Source organism: Hemiscyllium ocellatum, chromosome 18 (genome assembly GCF_020745735.1).
Source record: "Hemiscyllium ocellatum isolate sHemOce1 chromosome 18, sHemOce1.pat.X.cur, whole genome shotgun sequence".
NCBI lineage: Eukaryota > Metazoa > Chordata > Chondrichthyes > Orectolobiformes > Hemiscylliidae > Hemiscyllium > Hemiscyllium ocellatum.
In genome coordinates, this window is record NC_083418.1 from 33,842,312 (window position 1) to 33,863,362 (window position 21,051).

Genomic DNA, 21,051 nt, shown 5'->3' on the forward strand with positions numbered 1-21,051 from the left:
GAAATACTTTCCTTTTGGAACAGTACTATTTTGCATTCAAAACTGGAGTTCAAAGTTGCCATGAAATTATCTAAACAGCTGCAGTGCTTTAACTTGGACAAAAATGGCCTCTGCTTAAACTTAAGGAAAACCAGCCATCTGCTCCTGGCCTCTTTCGAATGATAGACCATTTAGTGGAGCTTAGGAAGAACAGCCATTTGTTCCTTCACTTTCAAAAGATTTCATTGTCTGGAGCTGTGAAGGATTGTTTTGGCAAATGAGCCTATTGTGAATGCTCGGTTTAGTTTCACAAGCTTAAGCGCACTTACTTCAGCAGATTGTTTACACAGATGTTTGGGACTGAGCATTGTTTGATCATCAGTTTTCAGAGGTAATAATAGAGGTAATAACTGTTTTGATATAGTGTTTGAATAAATCTTTTCACAACATAATAACTAATTAAGGTGATTTAATATTATTTTAATTAAATTGCTTTCGAAACAATGATGAATTACAGTGTGTTTGATTGACAACTCTCCCAGATTGTTAGAAGGTTTATGTCCATTCAAAGGGCACTTATGGCACAATGTAGTGTCCCTAGTTCTGGTTCCATCCCATCTACTGCGCTGCTGTACCAACCGATCAGGCGGCTAAGGGAGGTATCATAACAAGTCTGAACAAGTTAGGAGGTAGCTAACCAGGAAGATTGGGGAATGACTGTACAATAGAAGTAGGTCATAGGGTACATAGGGAGGCAACTGAATGACAGAGGGAAGGTCAATCTGTGTCAAAGGCAGCTCAGGCATGATCAAGTGTGATTAAGACCAGGTAAAAATCAATTGAGAATAAAGCAGTGTCGAGGTTGGAAGAGTTTAAAGTAATCAAAGGCATTTCAAGTGTGATGGGGCGGGGGGTGGGAGGTATTAAAGTTGGCAGATCAAGGATGATAATGAATACTTTGAATATGATGGGAGGTTGCTCTAGGATGGCAAACATTTGATCAAGGGTAATTTGTAGTTCAAGCTTGATAGAAGGGTGTAAAGTGACAGAGGGAAGGTCAAAGATGGTTGAGTGAGGATGCAGCTTGTATTATGATTTGTAGCTCCAGGGACCCAAGAGTGGCAGGAGGAGCTGGTGGCACCTCAAGTTCAAAATCCTCCTCACAAACAATTAGAATGATACAGGCAGCAGTTGCACATCTGGTTGCCATTTCAATATGGCACTCAGATTTTTGACCACCATAACTTCATGGTGAGGTTAGTGTCTGTGCTATCATGCCACACAACTGGTCAAGCCCTTGAAGACCACAGAGCTAAGTGGCTGCCCACCATACGAGTGTCCATACCTAGCCCTCTCCAGTCTGAATGCAAGTCTTGATCACGTGATGTAGCACCTTGTCACTGTAACAAGATCTTGCCAAATCTTGTCTGCATGTGTCATATAGAGAATGTCTGTGTTTCTGTGTGTTGTGTGTCTGTTTGTGCATGAGAGAGAGAATCCACACAGTGTGTGCATATGAGAGTGTCTTCAACAGTAATGAAGACTGGGTGAATGGCATCTGAGAGCAAGGCGAGGCTTGAATAGTCAAAGGTAACCAATGGCAGATCCATGATGACATTTCACACATTTAGGGTGATAGTGGACAGGCAGCTTGATGGTGATGAGAGGCAGTTTTAGGTTGATTGTGGGTCAACAGTGCCAAAAAGCAGGATATGGAGCCAAGGTCAAAAATGACTAAGTGAAGGTATAGCTTATATTATGACTTGTAGCTCCAGGGAGCCAAGAGTGGTAGATGAAACAATTCAAAATCCTCCTCTCAAACAGGGAGAATGATACAGGGAGTGGGTGTCTTTCCAGGTGCCACATAAACATGGCACCCAGATCTTTGACTACCATATATAATGATGAGATCAATGTCTCCATGTTCATTTCTCCGCTCAATTGGTCAAGTCTCTCAGCAACACAGCAAGTTGGTTGGAAACCATGTGGTGCAAGTACCAAGTCCTCCCCCATCTGAATGCAAGTCCCACTCATATTAAGTGCCTTCCTCGGTGCATCGTCCACTGTAACGAGATTTTGCCAGATGTTTACATGTGACAGAAAGAAAGAAAGCACATGATTGAGAGAGAGACAGAGAGAGAATATGTGAGTGTGAGAGACAGAGAGAGACATGGAAAATGTGAGATGAGGGGTGATGTCAGTAAAGTCTCCAAATACCAAGAGGCCAGGACATAGTGGACTCTTCTACTAGTTGGAGAGATTAGGACATAGTGAAGACCATTTAAAACTGAAATGAGGAGACATTTCTTCAGCCAGAGAGTAGTGAATGTGTGGAACATATTGCTGCAGGAGGCTGTGGAGACCAAGGCATTGAGCGTATTTAAGGCAGAGGTAGATAGGCTCATAATTAGTAAGGGGGTTACTGGGAGATGGCAGGACAATGGGTTTGAGAAACATATCAGACATAATCGAATGGCAGAGCAAACCTGATAGATCAAATGGACTAATTCTGCTACCTTATGGTCTTTTGTGTGTGTGTGTGTGTGTGTGTGTGTGTGTGTGTGTGTGTGTGTGTGTGTGTGTGAGAGAGAGAGAGAGAGAGCGCACATATGAAGGAAAAGGGAGAGTGTGAACATGAGACAGAGAGAGTGGGTGCACAAGAACAGAGAGATGTGCGAGAGAGAGCTGCACAGGAAAGTTTGTGCAAGAGAGTGTTCCAGAAAGAGAGCATCTCATAGAATAAGTGAGTGGGAGAATAAATGTGAGAGTGAGTGTATGTGAGAGAGAAAGTGTGTATATATGTGAGAAAGGGTGCATTTGCTTTCCACAAACATTTCAAGACGTCAAATGTAAAAGACAGACAATTGGTGGCTTCACAAAGAAAATCTGCCTGTGTCACATTAGTACAAGCAACATTGCTAGTGGAGCAAGTTCTCCGATCAAGGCAAATTTTAAGGAGACACTTTATAAATAAAACAAAACCAAATGATAAACAAAATTAGCAAACATAATAGTAACACCAAACCAAGTGCCAGTTAGAGTTGGCTGACTGGTTTACATGGTAGATGCTCTAGGGGTATATATTTTTCGCTTAATACTTTTGAGAAATTCAGTTTTCAAACAAATGGTTGGAGATGTTGCTGGAAATTTTGATTATGTCCTTTGTCTTTACAAATTTTATTGTCAAAGACAGCAGATGCCTACTTATATTTTTTAATTTTTTTTCTGTCCTCCCGGAGGGTTGTCTTCTCATGCCATGTTTAAGCACTTTACTCCTCCTATGCCACGAATAAGCTTGGATCCTGGATTTGTAATGTATAAGGTGGCTTCTAGGTATCTGCTAACAATGCTTTTCCAATTATCTGTAAGCAAGGAGTTATTGGCTGTTTCAGGTGATTTGCCTTCTAATTCTCTTTCTCCTATTTAAATCAGGGTAGCACCCTTATACTGTCCCCAGACTAGGCGCACAACATAGTAAAACTAACTACTCAGTGATATTGTAAATGCAAATAAGGTACATATTCATACAGAACCATATGCAACATGGTTTGTTGCCATAGGTTAATCATATTAATTTGGCTGTGCAGCAATGTGAACAAAACATGCTTGCGTTAACTTTATTTGGTCAAAATAATACATTTCATACTTCGTCACTTGCCATGCCACTGACATCTGAGAATTCATCTCTTTATTAATCCGTATTTAAACTTGAGACCTATTCCTACAAATACTTCTTCGTTTCACAGGTATATATTTATATTATATATCCTTTTAAAATGTACATGGTTAGGCTTTGATTGTCATTGGAATCACAGTGTCTTTTTTCAAATCTGAAGCAAGACTTAATGAATCTTGATTCCAATGGAAATGGGGAATGTGAACAATGTTGCACAATTTAAAAAAAAGCAATGGTAATGTGTTGCATGACATGGAAATTTAGTTGAAAGGCTAAATTCAACACAACTCAAGCAACTCAGTTCATCCTGATGGACTGCTTTGTCTCAATAGAACTTAAGACCATCATTTGTTTTACAAAAGTTTCATGATTGTGTGTACAAAATGTAATTTTTTGAATAAAGATCACTATTTGTTCTGAAGAGTCACTATCTATTTTTGTACAATTTTGCTGGAATGTGATTTTGTTTATCTGCAACTAAATGACTTTGAGCCAAAGTCCAATGATTTTGGTAACTATGTCCTGACTCAAATAATTGTCTGTAGGAAAATCAAATTGTGCGAAGTTGTCTTGATAACTTTTACCCAATATTCTAACACTGGTAATCAATCACATTGATTTTATAGAAAAAAATAATTTCCCAATTAATTATAGGTGAAAAGTGACGGTGTAAAATTACCAGTATTACTGATACTGTATAAATTGCTGCTAATTCATCCCAAATATGTTTCTCAGAGAATATAATAAATATAAGAATAGGAGACCACTTGACTTCATCAAGCCCATGTTTTACACAGATCGTGTAAAATGCAATCTGTACTGGACTCAACATTACTAGTGCAATTATTTTTGAAAAGTTCTGCATTTTCAGGGAATATTTACAGCATTCAAAATAAAAAAGTTAATAACAAAACTCTCAATTATGGATTAATCCCGATATCAGTAGTAGCTGAGGAAAATTGCCTTCCCAAATGCCAACCCACCTTTCCTAGATTCAGCCAATTATAAACCATAACACCACTGAATTTCAATGGATTGTTATCTTAAAGGGTTTGTCATTTCAAACCAATTAGTTAATTTATTTATCTATATTAGTTTGTATACATTCTTGCTGATTGTTTTAATTGTGATTCTGTCTGGACGCAGATCTGGATCTTAATATGAAATACTTAATTTGTACAAGATGGGGCAAACAACTAATTTATATTTCTCATTGAATGGCTTGGTTTCAGTATCTTTGATGAAAAGGAGATATATATGACTATGAAAAAGTTGACATTTGTCTCATTCATTTATGAGAAGTAACGTCAATTAAATAGCAGAATCTCCTGTACAAATACAAAGCCCTTCGTACAACAAATCAAATATGTAGCTTACGCATTTGTAAACTACGCACCAGTACCAAAGGAAACCCCTTTGGGATTTTCACTGAAGATTAATACCATGATAAAATTTACAAAATATTCATAATTAAGTGAAGAATGAGTGACAGAAATGTTAACTGAGACACAGAACATGAGAGGCCAAACACTGATCCTTACCTGATCTTACTTTCATGTTTATGATGTAATTGAGAATCAAATCACCTTAAACTTATCAAAAAATTAACTTAGATGTAAATTGTGAAAAATTAAATGCTGCTTATGCATGATGTCATAAACAATTGATTATATTCTGAAAAGTAATTATTTGGCAAGTGTAGGGGCAATATGGAGTCTTTCTTATGTTAATCCCCTTGGAATACAACTAAAGAGGGTAGAAAGTTGTGTTTAATTCTGTGAAGTTTTTCAACTTTGGCCGAACATATCCAAGAACTTTTCATCATGTTATGATATTACAGAATGTATTCCAATCAATTCACACAGTGGGAAGCACTGTAGGTTCACTTTATGTTTTGTTGGTTCATACACAATAGTGTGCCATGCACCTATTTAATGTGGTAAGAGAGGAGATTTTTGGACAGAAACGTGTGCACTGAAAATAGTAAGTTATGATTTCCAACTCCATTGGTAAGATATGGCTGGCATTACCTTCCCAAATACCTATTATGGGCAGGTAGAGATCACACCAGCATTGGGGAAAGGCCCTTAAACCATGGTTCAATGTATTGTCTATGAATTTCATTTCAAGACTATGCTTTTTAAGTCTTCGCTCACATTAGTAAAGTAACTAACAAAAAGTAAACTAATGCTATGGTTTTAAAAATAAATAGTTAACAGAGTTAACAGGCAGAGTATAATGTCTTTTGAGCTAACCTTGAAGGGGTTTCATTGGCACCAAGATTTGGATAGGCTAAAAGATTTTAAAAATCACAGAAATTTAAGCTTGTACACCATTCTTCCCAGACTTCCCCTGAAATCCATGAAAGCAATGATGCACAACAACCTTTCTTTGGAAAAGGTTTGTCAGAGATTACATGACAACCATTTCTAATGAAAGATCAGAAAGTATGGATACACATATATTCTTCAATCACCAGAAAAGCCAGAAATATGACAGATAGGACACCCCTTGCAATTTCACCAAATTCTACTCTTACATGAACTCTTTTAAAGACAGGCATAAACAGTATTAATCACTAATACAGTCAATTCAACCACAGAAATCAGCTATCATTGAGAAATAATAATAAGCACATTGTTGAGAATATGTTCTCTTAAGAAATTCACAAAGATTAGGCCGGTGCATAAACAAATGTATTTTCCTCTAGTTGTGTAACCTACTACTTTTTTAATGGAGAAAAACATTTGAACCCACAATTGCTTCATTATCACATTGTCCAATTTGGTTCCGCACCTCATACAGGTGTAAGGTTTTCTGCAAATTAAAGGTACAAGTACCATTTAATTTTCATTTGTCCCTAATTGAATACTGTTGAGTTTTTGCCCGAAAATGGACTTTGCTGCTTCAAGGCCTTCCATGACCTGACTTGGTATGGTTGAGTTCTCCATTATGTTTCTAATAACGATCATCTTACAAAACCAAAGGTATCCTATGAATAATTTAAAATAAATATCAAAATAGGCTTCCTATTTTAAAAAAATAAATCAACAGCGCTTTTCAAAGCCATTGTTTCACTGATGATAGAAGAAAATACTTCTGTGAATAGATAATGAAAGATAACTGAAAAATGCCAAGTCCCAGCAGTTAAATGTTATGGTTCATGCATCACAATCTTGTCAGCAGATTGGACAAATTTTTTGGTTTGCATATTTCTTTGGGCAAAGCGCATTTATCTCCCACACTGCAACTGGACTTAGTTACAAGGAGTGAGCAAATCCTGACATCTGGAATGAAGACCCAGTATACACAACTACCACAGCAAGCTAAATAAAAAGCCTGCAAAACACTTCCATGGTCTTGTGTGAATGATATGGTCAATTAATTGTGATGGTGAGTGAATGCAGAAAGCACACTGATAATAAATGTTCTTAAAATCCTTGTAAAAATGTGATGGACAAATGGTATGATCCAGAGCTGCAGAGGAGTCATCAAGTGAAGACAGATTATATATTTCCTATAAAAATCATTTTAAAATCAAAAGACTGATTTGTCCAGCCAGCACAGTATGTAACTACCCATTTAAACTCACTTAGCTTGGTTGAGCTTGCCCGATGCTAGGAGAGTCTGGACTGTGTGCCAGCGCCCACCTTTCCCAACCTTGCCATTGGCAGCTTCACCCCGATTACTGTTGGAAGATCCACTGCTCTTCATGCTGTTGCTGCGGGTTTGCTTCTCGGCCGTGCGTGTTTCTTTCTCAGCTACTGAAGCTTTGTTACCGGACATGAGAGTGCCACTAATACGGACAGGAAGCAGAGTGGACAGAGAATGAGTCAGCCCTATTGGAAGACTGGAGGAAAGTAGTTCTGCTGCTAAAGCGCGTTAGTGTACACCTACAGAACCCTTTCCTCCAAAGCTCAAAAAAAATGCAACAGCAAAAAGGGATAAAGCAGTCAGAAAAAACTCTGTCAACATCCATAATACAGATCAGCCAACCATTTTCATATGCAGCCTCTTTGTAAAATTAGATCTGCTACACAATATTATGGAGGGAATGCCTGTACAGGCCTCAACAAGCAACTCTCTGCTATTCCACACAAGGATCAAATAAGGAAGGATTTTCAGTTGTGGAAATCAAGCAAGGTACAGAAAGGTTGCTCCTCTCCATGGGATTAAGCCACTTATGGGGTTATAGAGGTATTGGGAGTGGGTGTGAGTGGATGATTGGGTAGGAAGCAGAGGAGGGAAGCATTAAATATTATAGACAACCAAACCAGCAAAAGAAACTCACTTGAGTGAAAGTCGTGGGTCACCATAAGGTGCATAAGGCGAAATGTTTAGAATGAACTCCTTTGGAGGGTAGGAACTCCATTTCTTTTGTACTGTGCTGTCATTGTTATTCCAAAAGTCTTTGTCAAGATCACTAGAGCAGCAGAGAAAGAAGAAAAGAGGGAAAACACAAAAAGAAGCTGAAATATGAAAAAAAAATGACTGTTAAATGTTGGATTCTGCTTTTCTTATCACTGCAGGTGAATAGCAGGTCAGGCGCTGATAAAATTCAATTTCAGAGGAAGCACCATTAAAGAACTGAGTTCAATGGTGATTGATAATCTAACAGTTCTAATGTGCACATCTTTGGGAAGCTTAAAAGCATAAATTTTCACTAAGACTTGGCTTAAAGAAAAAGCAAGGAACTTAAGAACATTAACAATCTAAGTGAGAGACATAGTGGAAGGAAGGAAAAAAGCTGGAATATGTTAGTGAGGAACAAGTTAAGTTAAATTCAATAATGGCTTTCTTTAATGACTCTTTTACAACACTCAGAGCATTTGAATTGACATTAATACTGACTTAAGACATGATGGGTCTGCAATAAATTTGAATACATTATGGGCACATAACTCTTAATCACACTACATGATGGGCTCTGCTTTCTTCAAACATAGCTAAAGTATGGAGGAAGCATTTGCCCCAATGTATAATGACACTCAGCTAGTTTAGCATATTTTGAGACCCTGATGCAACTGTGCTTATAAACACCACTTCTGCTGATCTTTCGTTCACTGAACCTGATTCACATTTTAAATGCAACATGTAATTAATAAGTCAAGCAGTAATACGATGCATAGATAATCTTACATCTCACTAAATATCTATATACCTTGAACAGTCTAATTAATTGCAACCATTATCATACATGATGTAAAGCATGTCGATATATAAAGTAATCCATGAGCTAGAAGAGAGAGAGAGAGAGAGAGATCAAACAAGTGTAGTTAGACAGCAGGTGGGGCTTTACCAACCCTCTAATAAGTACAATAAGCTGTAACAGACATTATTTTAAGTCAGGAAAAGTTAGTTAGAGGAATTGTGCCATTTTGAGAAGCAACAGAATAATATTCTAAATAAATAATTCCCAAACATTATATGTGAATTGTATCTTGCAACAGAATAAATGTTTTTCTAAATAAACCAATTGAGCTAAATCTTTTCCAGAACTACAGAAATACTTATTTACGGCGTTCCCAAAATGTCTGAAATTTGTTTCTCCAAAGGATTGTATCATGTGACTGTCCTCCTACTTTGAAGATGTACATTTAGGAACACTGAAGCTGACAGAGCTATTGGAATTCCAACAGTGGTTGGATAAAGAGGAATTGCTTTGGACAAAATAATTTTCACTGTAGTTTACTGACAACCAGCTAACAGTAACAGAATACAATGACAAGAGACAGGATTTTCCTTTTGGATTGAGACTACAATCTTGATGTCAAATGTAGGTCCAAACCCTGCAACATGTTAGGAATAGTCACCCAAAACTTTCTTGGTCAATTGATAAGCAGATAGCACACTGGCACCCAATTAAGGATACCATGTGAACTTCCATCACTGGAGGGCATTCAGCACTGAAACATCTGCTGTCTAACAAAGCCGGTAAGAGATAATGGTTGCCCTGTCAATTTTAAAAATTATTTAAATTAAAAATGGCCCAGCTGCCAGGCCACCATTGTGGAGAGTGTACTGCACCAAAGGAGTGATTGTGACTACAGCTATGGCTATACTTATTTGAAAGCTTGCTGCAGGGACAGGTGGGACTTAAGAAATTTGGACTGCTGGTCCATTTACAACCTGAGGGTCACACACTATCACTGGCTGTATTTCAGCCACCCTGCCAAGCAACTGTAAAATTCCAGTCAGCAAAGATATTTCCATTTTGTTAGCTTTTCACTACTTGCAGGCATTGTGCCTGGACCCAGTCAAAATGTAAAATGGCCTGGGTTGATAAGATTGGGAAATCAATACGCTGTTCCTCCACAGCAAGTTTTTTCTTCTGGTCTAACCAAAGTCCCATCCCACTATGAGCTTCAAAAATCCAGCCCAACAGCTAACTAGCAACAGAAAATATAGACACCACCCTACCAGAGTAGGTAAAGTATTTAACTTTTCATTTTTTTTGCAGTAATGTCAGTGTCAGAATGAGATTTCTTTTGAAATTTTACCCACTTTTGACATTAAGTATTACAAGACCATTTATAAAAGGCATAAAGAAAAGAAAATTTCCAAATGTACTGGCACATCAAGTACTTCCAAATCAAGGGTCAAACATGCTAGAACGTCGAATTTCCTGTTCCTTGGATGCTGCCTGATCTGCTGTGCTTTGACCAGCAAAATCGAACTCAGCACCACCCTCCTAACCTGCAATCTTCTTCCTGACCTCTCCGCCCCCACCCCACTCCAGCCTATCACCCTCACCTTGACCTCCTTCCACCTATCACATCTCCATCGCCCCTCCTCCAAGTCCCTCCTCCCTACCTTTTATCTTAGCCTGCCTGGCACACTCTCCTCATTCCTGATGAAGGGCTCTGGCCCGAAACGTCAAATTTCCTGTTCCTTGGATGCTGCCTGACCTGCTGTGCTTTGACCAGCAACACATTTTCAGCTCTGATCTCCAGCATCTGCAGACCTTACTTTTTACTCAAACATGCTAGTGCAATATACTGTCCATGACACTGTCTACTGAGAACATCACACTGAAGTATGGCAGAGTGAAGCTTAGTCTACCATGTGACTTCAAGTACTACTATACAGGCAAGTATAATTTACATGCAGTGTAAAGGTCCATTAGTCATATCCTATGAAACAACCTGTGGTCAGGCATAAAATTGTGCTAAAATCAATGTGAATATCAGTGTATGACTTGACATGGTGTCGAAGGATTTTGAATTCGTGGGTATTAGAAAGAATTCTAAAGATGGAATGATTTCTCCCAAACCAAACCATTTTCAATATTGTTGCATAGAGAGAAGAGCAAGGAATATTTAACTAGTAAGGCAGAGCATATCGAGGATGGTTTAAGAACAAATACCTTCATAATTAAAGAAATGTATTTAGACAATGTAAATCAAAGGATGACTGCAAGACGTACCTGAGATCAGATAGAATCACGGAATCCATACAGTTCAGATAGAGACCATTTGAACCATCTGGTATGAAAAGCAACCCAGCCCTGTCCCTATCCTTATCTCCATAACCCTGGATTAACTCATTTAGCCTGCACCTCCCTGGACACAATGGACAATTTAGCATGATTAATCCACCTAACCTGCACATCCTTGGGAAACTGGAATACCCAGAGGAACCCATGCAGACACAGGGAGGACATGCAAACTCCACACACAGACAATCATTCAAGGCTGGAATCAAATCCAAGTCCCTGGCATTATGTGGCAACAATACTAACCACTGAGTCACCATGGAGAGAGAACAGTGAAGGGAACAAAATAAAAGAACATATTGGTCTCAATAGACCATTTAGCTTCATGATCCTGAACCACCTTTCAAAGAAATTTTGGTTCCAGATCCTTTAATAGATAATTTGGATTTTTAATTTGTAGCTTGAGGGCTTTGCTCTGTGTGTATGAGGGAGTTTAATGATTAACCTGACAAATTTAAAGAGTCTTTTTTTAATATAAAAACAGAATATGTATGCAGGAGAGAGAGAGAGAAAAAAAGGAGAGTTGCTGGAGTATTTACTGGAATTCATTTTCATTGAGAGTTTTTATGACCAGATAAAGTAAACGTCAAAAAACATCAGTTTGTTTTTGGTTACGGAGAATCAAAAGAGTTTGGAAATACATTACCTTAGTGTGAATGTTTTAGTTGAAACATGTTAGGTTAGAACCTTGAAGGGATTATTTAAAGTCTAAGATCAATTCTAGGAATATTCAAGAACACAGCCAAACTCTTAAGGCAGAGAATTGAAAGAAACAGATTAGCCAAACCCATAGGTGTGATTTGCAAGGGAGCTCTCTCCAGTATGATTTGGAGATGCTGGTGTTGGACTGGGGTGTACAAAGTTAAAAATCACACAACACTAGGTTATAGTCCAACAGTCTTGATTGGAAACACTAGCTTTCAGAGCGCTGCTCCTTCATCAGGTGATGAAGGAGCAGCACTCTGAAAGCTAGTGCTTCCAATTAAACCTGTTGGATTATAACCTGGTGTTGGGTGATTTTTAACTCTCCAGCATGAGTACTATAAACAAAGGTGTTGTGATAGATTGGGTTGTATTCACTACTTGTTTTGAAATCTTTCAAATTATGTTGCATGTTAATTGGTTTGGTTGAGTCTATTTTATCTTCATTCTTGTGTAATAAATTACTATTGTATTGTTAAAAAACAAATCTGTAGGATTGTGTGCCTACGTTTCAATGTATGACCACATTGTTAAACAAAAAATAATAGATATGATGTATTAAGCAAAATTTCAGTCTTGTGTAAGGACCATGTCTACTTTCTTGCTTATTTTTAAATTATGGGCTGAAACAAGAACAGTTTAAAAACTAGGGACTGCTGCATGGCTTGTAAGTAAGTAAGTTGTTACTCATTGTTCATGTTGTTTGCTCAGCTGTGGACTGGAGTCAAATGCCTGCATGCAAATGGGACTTTGGTTAGCAACAAGTAGTGGATTAGTCTGGTGACTAGTGAACAGGTTTTAATAATAAAGACCTTCTCTTACTAACAATAGTGTGATTGGTTCTTAGGTAGTTGAACAGCTTGAGGATGTTAGAAAGATATAGAGTATCTGCAAGCTGTAAGTGCACCATCCATGCCTGCCAGGGGTTGAGGCTGCTATGGCAGTTGCCCTGTTCTAGGACACCTCCAGGGATCTGAAAGCTGATTCCACATAGCCTCTAAGAGCAGGCCTTAGCATGTGCTTAATTAGTTGGGTTTGCAATCTGCTGATACAGAATAAGTAGCCCTTGCCCTTCTGCATTCCACCACATGGAGCAGAATGGAACTAGAGAATCAGCACTCAGGCAGCAGCATAAAATTCTGCACTTGCCTGTCCATGAGGAGGAGAAAGTGAGGACTGCAGGTGCTGGGGCTCAGAGTCAAGAGTGTGGTGTGGAAAAGCACAGCAAGTCAGGCAGCATCCGAGGAGCAGGAGAATCAACATTTCGGGCATAAGCCCTTCATGGTTTGCCTCTTAGAAACTGTTATGCAGCACTACCCTCTACTTGAAAAATTTGGCCCTCAGGTCCTTTTTAAGTCTTTCCACTCTCACCTTAATCCTACACCCTCTAGTTTTGGACTTCCCCACAACTGGGGAAAGACCTTGAAAATTTACCCTATCTATGCCCCTCATGATTTTATAAACTTCTGTAAGGTCACCCCTCAGCCTCTGACCCCATTCTCACGAAAATTTCATTTCATACTTTATACAAGTGAAGCAATAGTCAATACAGGTAAGTCAGTTAAGAGAGACATCTCTTTATTCTTCCTGAAAACAGCAGACTCAAGTTTCTTTAGAAAAAGGATTAAGCTAGCCACTGCCTCACTGACTACAGTTTCTTTGAAAGCTCATACACCCCAGAATTAAAGCTACAATATAAATTCTCTTCAGTGTAATGTTTTGTTCATTGCTCAAGCAATGGAGAAACTATATTTCAGATAAAAATTAACACTAAAAACTCTCACACTCACTATCTCCTAATGCAACCCCTTCCGTGAAAAATACTTCAGCCATCTGTCTCGAAATGAAGACACTTTTTTTTCAGTCCCAATTGGTATCATCTCATGTTTTCATACTTGTTTTACTGCTAATATACCTTTACAAGACTTTATGCCTATATACTTTTTTATTATTAGATGCCAGTCTCTTCTTATAATCCTCTTTGGCTGTCTCAATTGCTTATTCACTCCACTCCACCTTCTTTACTCAACATGGAGCAGATGAAATAGTGGATGTAGTGAAATTTAACATACAAATGCAAGCTGATATACTAAGTGGCATCCAGAAGAGTGTAAATGGTGTGGAGTGAGGTGGTGGGGAGAATGACCCATGGGCTTGGACACTTGCAGACAGTTGGATTCTTTAAAAAAAATCTCTTATTGACCCTTTGACATCTATCAAAAATATTTCTGCAATCTGTGACAGAGGTGCTGCACATCCATCTTTGATAAACTTTGTGGGACCAGCAGCAGACAGTGGATGATATTTATGGTCCATAATCCAAAATCTTAGGATACAGCACAATAATTTACTCTACCATCATATTCATCTGATAGATTATTAAAATAAGTGGATGAGGATGTATAAAGGCTGCTTTACTGAAGAATATTGTAACATAAATGATTCCACCTGAGAGTGTTTGATAAGAGAATATGCAAGGATATTTACTCTGCATCTAAACTGTACTGACAAGTGTACCTTTTCATTAAAGAAAAGCCTTTATTGTATTGGTCCTATGAGGGCTGATTGTTGTCATTGGGTGCAAACAAAAAATTCCATTCTGGCATTGGCATTCAACTTTCTTTTAAATATTTATAAGAGGTTTCTTGAAATACTAAATAAATCACAAAAAGGCACTGACATTCAGTAAAGAAGAGCTTTTTGGATTCAAATTAATTCTAAAAATAATTCTACTTTGTGATCTCTTGAAATAATTCTGTCAACCCAATGTAAATTTTCAGAATTTACATTGTGGGAGCCTATTTATTGATTTCTGTGGTATAACCTTTTTAAAAATTGGATTTAAACTCCTTTGCAATCTTTGGAGGAGGGCATTTGACAAGCTTCTGCAACTCTGTTGACTTCAGATGCAGATGAAAGCATCAGTGCCTGACAGATTTAAATCAGACAGGAAATTCCAGATGCAGGAACAAACTATTGCAGATGCTGGAAACTGCACTGAAAACAACAAATGCTGGAGATTACAGGAGGTCAGGCTGTATTGCAAAAATGTTGTCCCTCCACACTTCACTTCAACTCTGATGAAAAATCTAGACCTGAAAGCTTGCTCTCTCTCCATGAATGCTGCCTGACCAGCTGTGATCTCCAGCATTTGTTGTTTTCAGGAAATTCCAGATCATGCCTTTGGTATTGTGATCCTTTTTAATTTAACTAACACATTTCTCTGCTGTCTTCAAAGAATTCAGTCACTCCGAAAACTTTGAGTTGCTGCTACATACCCATGTATAAATTATTGGCATTGTAGACTTTCAGAGCTTTTGGCATAAATCTGTCAGCCTCAATGCAGTTTCCTAATGTCCATGAACACATAGCACAGAACTGCCTCTAATTGGCACCAAATTGGCCATCTGTGAGGGGCCACAGAATGCCTAGTGGAGGACATGGAAAATGTCACAGTAATAAAGAAATGTGTGTCCTTCTGAGACTGGGCCTGAAGCACATTGTTGTGAAATTATGTGTGCTATGCTTGACTAATGTACCAGAGAGGAAGTGTGCTTGTTAAAAAAAAAATCCAGATTGATGAGTATAAAAAAATTAACAGAAAGATACAAAATTGAGAAGTGTGACTATAAAGGAATCAAGGAAAAGGTAAACTTAATTGAATAGTGTAATTTACAGATTAGAGCAATTTTGAGTTACTATTATGAATTTATGAATTACTATTAATACATTAACCTTTTTAAGAAAACATAGCAGAGTTGATAACAATATCCAGAACAAAAATCAGGCAAGTAACAGTGTGAAATCAGAGCACCTTGAGTGACCTTGATAAATTTTCACAAACTTTGTGACAACATTATAACTTGGAATTGCACAGAACAATGCAAGTACTTGGAGTCAGCATCAAGACTGTAACTCAGTTGAGGATTATGAGCATAATTATCAGAACAATTCAAATGATCATCATCTGAACCCTAAGAATGAATTACAAAAACATCAATGTCAATTAATAATAATGAGATTAGGTGACTGGAGACTGAAAATCTCATAGAATCCCTAGTGTGGAAACAGGCCATTCAACCCCACCAGTACACACTGACTCTCTGAAGTGCATCCCACCCAGACTGACCACCCTACACAATCCCTGTAACCCTTCATTGCCCATGGCTAATCCACCTAACCTCCATATCCCTGGACACGACAAGCAATTTAGCATGGCTAATCCACCTACGCTGCACATCTTTGGACTATGGGAGGAAACAGGAACACTCGGAGGAAACCCATACAGACATGGGGAGAATGTGCAAACTCCCCACAGACAGTCGCCGAGGTTGGAATTGAACCCAGGTTCTGGCACTAAGAAGCAGAAATGCTAACCACGGAGCCACCGTGCCACCCTATTTTGATCTATTTTGATATTATTGTGAATTGTTATCATTCAAATTGTAAACCAGATGGGAGAATGTTTTCAATATGTGCCTTATATGATTTTTATTTATTAGTTCAAAAATAGAACAAAAATGAATGCACTACAAAATTCACATCTTTTCATTTGGGTCATTGTGCTATGTTGTAATCTATGATTCTCTAATGATGTTCTGATCTGCAAATTTGTATCTTATGATATACAGGTAATGGAATGGAACAGACAATGGGATGGATAAGATTTAAAAAAAACCTTTACCTGATCTTTCTTCTATTTTAATGCTGAAATTGTAAAGGTAGAACTTTTTAGGTCAACACGTGTGACTGTCTTCATTTTGCAATGAATAGTACTACACTTTAGTTAAGCTTAATGGAAGTTCAGAGGGAAATATCATGTGCAATAATGATTGAGCCCTGAGCAAATGAAGAACATACAAGTACCATGTAATTGTAACTCTGAAATTCGCTAACGTAAGCAACAGTCTTTTATCATTACTGGACCATTTTAATTACTTGTGTTAAAGACCACTGAAAGGAGAGCAAAATATGTGGGTCACAGGCTCCAGTGCAGTTAGAGCTGCAGTGCTCACTCAGTGCGGGACTCCCTGTATACAGCGTTCAATAGCCTTTCCAAGTTAAATATGAAGTTACATTATGTACAAAGTTTGCAACCTTGACCAAAATAGATCATATTGGTTCAATCCATCAGCATATCCTGTACCAGTAGTGATCACTATATAAAACCTATATAGTGTACTGGACTGATAAATCTAAGACAACAAAATATCAATGATAGTTGAACCACTGTGGATTGCCTGGAAGAAAAAAGCAAAAGTGAAATTCATGGTTAACAAGTTAAACTTACAATTTACAATCCATTAGACTGAATTCAGAGTTAATTTTTTTACAAAGACTTAAATATCAACAGCAAGATAGAAAGGAAAAGTATTAGTTTTGGTTTATTTTCTGGGTTCAGTCAAAACATATTTTGAGGTAACATCTGTGACAAGAACACTCTGAAACAGCAGTTTTTCAACAGAGTAATTTTTATCACAGCCTACAGGGAACACCTTTCAGGTTTTAATGCTTAAAAAGAAAAAAATTGCAAAACAAGGTCTGTTAGTATAATCTAACAGCCACAGTGAACAGCATTGCTGCTAAAACAGCAATATTGAAATTCCACCCAGACATCAATCTTGTGAATAGTTCAGAGAATTCCTGTTGGCCCTTCTGTTCATCTACACTGTCTTGAATGCTATAAGGAGAACAATCCATAATGTCTTATTGTCATATTTCTCCCTCTCTTCTATTTTGTACAGTTGCCTTTTTTTGTTGCAGAAGCTGCAGAAGAAATAATAATTAATATTGAAAGGGGTAGGAGGGTAGTACATCTCATACTTCTGGATCTTGTTCTCTACCTCCCAAAAAAATCATAGATAATTCATCAAGAACAGATTCAGACTATGAACTTTCTGAATGGCTGCGAAGATTGTACTCCAGATCTTCCTATATATCTGCAGTCACATACACGCTAAATGAGGAATGAAAAGTGTTGTAAAGATAATTTGGCATTGCAACAAAGTTCATACAATTAAAAAAGTCCACAAGAAGATACATAAAGAAACTTTAAGAATTATTTATACTAGAGTTGGATGTACTGTTTTTCGCTTCATCATAGTGAAGTCAATGTAACAACTTCTCTTAGAGGAAAGAACAGCAGCTGCTCATCTTAAACATTCAACCCCTCCCCTGATTTTTTTTTGCCCTCAGCACCTACTTGATGGCTTTCTTCTCATTTCGGCCACGGTTGGAGTCTGGTGTGTTGACTGCTTCCAATGAGCTCTTGTGTCTTTTACCCTTTAAAAACAGAACGGAGAAAGAAAGGAATAATTTAACAACATAGAAATGTATTACACTTACAGTACAATTATGACAAAATAGATGTTATGCATTTCACTTGGGAAAGAATTTTTTAAATGGGCTGGAGTTTGCAGTCAGCAATGAAGTAACAGTACTTGCCACTGATCTGAAAGAAAACTTCCCACAAAACTTTTGCCATCTTTATGGCACATTCTTCCCCTTCCCAATGTCAATTTGTTTTCACATCAATCCAGAGGATTTCCAGTGCAGCAACAGTGATGTTATTAAACAGGGAAAACAGTGAGTCACTTCCAAATTTTCTCACAGGCAGAAAACTAGGAAATAAGAACCCCGATCCCATTCACTTCTAATTTTACCAATATCCAAGTGATATCAAATCCAAAGTGATTTTTTTCCACAAGGTGAGGATGTTTAGCGTACAGAAAGATTCAGCATAGAGATAATGGGGTTAAACACTACAGGCTTTCCATTAATCCTGGCAAAAAAAAAGTGCCATTGTGTTGACAAAAAGTTAGTTACTCATTTCCTTTAATAATCAAATCTGCCCGTTGATTACGGCTCTGAGGGCCCAGGAATCAAAATCAGGAGTCTGTGAACGATACGGTTTTGCTCATATGGTATTTATGGTGGTGCATGAGAGTAGATGCTGCTTCTTGCTTACTTTAGCGTTTATGCAGCAACACTAGGAAGATCAGCCCTTTGTGGCTGTGTGATTGACTATCTACTATGTACTGGCAAATATCAATTTTGGAAATACTCTAAACCTGAAATAAGTACTTTAAGACTATTTAAAAGTTTGTCTTTCCTTACTGGAATGTAATATTGTGACAAAAGAGATTGAAATTTATTAAAATAAATATCCAAAAACTCTGTTTAATTCTTCCACAAAAACCTTGCAATAACAGGATAAAAGGAGATAGAGCCTGAGAAAGAATGGTTGTGGATTGTGAATTTTTAGAAAATAGATCCCTGTAAATTGACCTCAAACTTTGCACAGAAACAATTAGATTTAAACAACAGAAGCATTTGTGCCATTCAGGAAACCATACAAAAATTATGTAATTTTACAAAAGTGAATTTTAATCATAACCATTGTAATTAGCTAAATGAAAATGCTTTAAAAATAACTCTAATTCAAAAGAGAAATAAACAGGAAATGTGAAGAATTCATTTTCACTTCTAGAAAATCATAGCATTGATAGTTACACTCTAGGACACCAATTGCAACTCTTAGTGTTGTGCCCCAAAGGGCTGGTAAGATTCATCATTCTTTTTTGTTAGGAGTTACTGGTGACACCTTGTTCTCATTTCTTTTTCCTATCAGATTGTTTCAAATTATCTTAATTGCATAAAATTCATTCTTAAATTTCACACATTGGTGCAATTGAAGTGTGAATGAATTATCTTTTTATTGCCATCTCTCTGTGTTGTCCCCACGCTGTAAAATCCCTTCCAACATTATCTACCTAGGTTTGGACAGCTTCTTGATCCTGTGCTCAGGTAGTTTTTGTCCCACTAGTAGCCACAGTCTTCTCAATGACACTACTGTTCAGAAGAGCTGCTAGCTTCACTCTTGCAAGTAACTCTTGGAAGGCAGGATTATAACCTCAGGTTCTTGATTGTAGGAAAGTCCCACTGCTCGCCTGTCTGGCACTCAGTATTGCTGGGCCTTCTCACAGAAGGTAATGCGAATCAACATGGAGGGGTGGGGAGATGGCAGAGGCAGATGGATTATATTTTGGAATCGGGTAAACTTCAGACAGTAGGATCGTTGCCTGCGCCAGAATTGACATTGTGCTTGGATGCTTTGACACTCATCCTCATTTACCTAGAGCCATGCTATCCTGAGTAGGCTTTACAACCATGAGTAAAAGCTCTAAATACATCTTTGTTAAAAACCAGCAACATAACAGGCAAAACTGCAGAAGTTAACATGCTGACAGCTCTCAAGAGGGTCATCATCATGGCTCCCAAGGAACCATTTCTGAGGTATTGGAAATTCCAAGTTCCAGTGTAAGTCCACCTTCCTCCCAAGTCCAACAGTATTGTGATCCTCAATAGCAGCCAATATCTTAGTACTTGCTGCTACTGAGAGCAAAGATCTAGACCATTAATCAAATCTATATGCCACCACCACCTTCTCAAGGACGTTAGGATTAGGCCATACATGCTGGCATAGAAATGGATACCTACATTCCATGAATGAATTAAAAAAAAACTTGACTTCAAACACTATACATTTCCCCTTGTTTGATGGAGACAATGACAATATAGAAAATAAACAAATGTATTTATGAAGAGACTTATGACAACTCTTGAGATGGCTTCAGAGTACTGAATAACTTTGAAGTGCAGCAGTTTGAGTAAATAAATAGCATTTTATCAACAGAATGTAGTTCACGGACCAGAACAGGTGTGCAATATTCTGCAATGGAGCTATCTGTCAAATGCCATAAAACATCCAGCAGAGAGATCAGATACGTATTTTTTTAAAAGGAGCTGAAATCATGTATTAAGCACTTTCTCGTGGATTCATATTATCGCAAAGTGCATCACAGCCATATGTTTGAAGGAGGCAGCAGACGGCATGGTGAGAGAATAAAAGGGTAGCAGCAATAAAATTGGCCTAGCAATGAGGCTCAGTGCGAGAAGGTGACCGTAAACGGCTCTCTCACTCCAATGCTGTGCCTGGAAACTCCTTGGCGCCTCTCGGTCAGCAGCATAGTGAGTTGCTCCTATCTGATTGAGTAGAGTTCAGCCCCAGGCCAATTCCATCTCCCATTTTCCAGGATAGATCATGAAAGTTACCCAATGCTAGGAAGAGCCACTGGATAAGATCAGGGTATTGGCAGCAGAGAAGGGAGCCTCCAGGAAATGTTGAAAAACATTTACT

At 37.9% G+C, this 21,051-nt stretch overlaps 1 protein-coding gene across 1 annotated transcript in view; it reads right to left on the bottom strand.

The window, feature by feature from the left end:
* syt7a (synaptotagmin VIIa) overlaps positions 1-21,051 on the bottom strand; it is a 682,829-nt gene that overhangs the window by 183,368 nt on the left and 478,410 nt on the right. The window contains exons 3-5 of the mRNA XM_060838472.1: positions 18,055-18,134; positions 7,947-8,078; positions 7,248-7,451 (exon numbers count right to left, since the gene is read on the bottom strand). Coding sequence (XP_060694455.1) covers positions 7,248-7,451; positions 7,947-8,078; positions 18,055-18,134 — 416 coding nt within the window. The remainder of the gene's footprint in view (positions 1-7,247; positions 7,452-7,946; positions 8,079-18,054; positions 18,135-21,051) is intronic.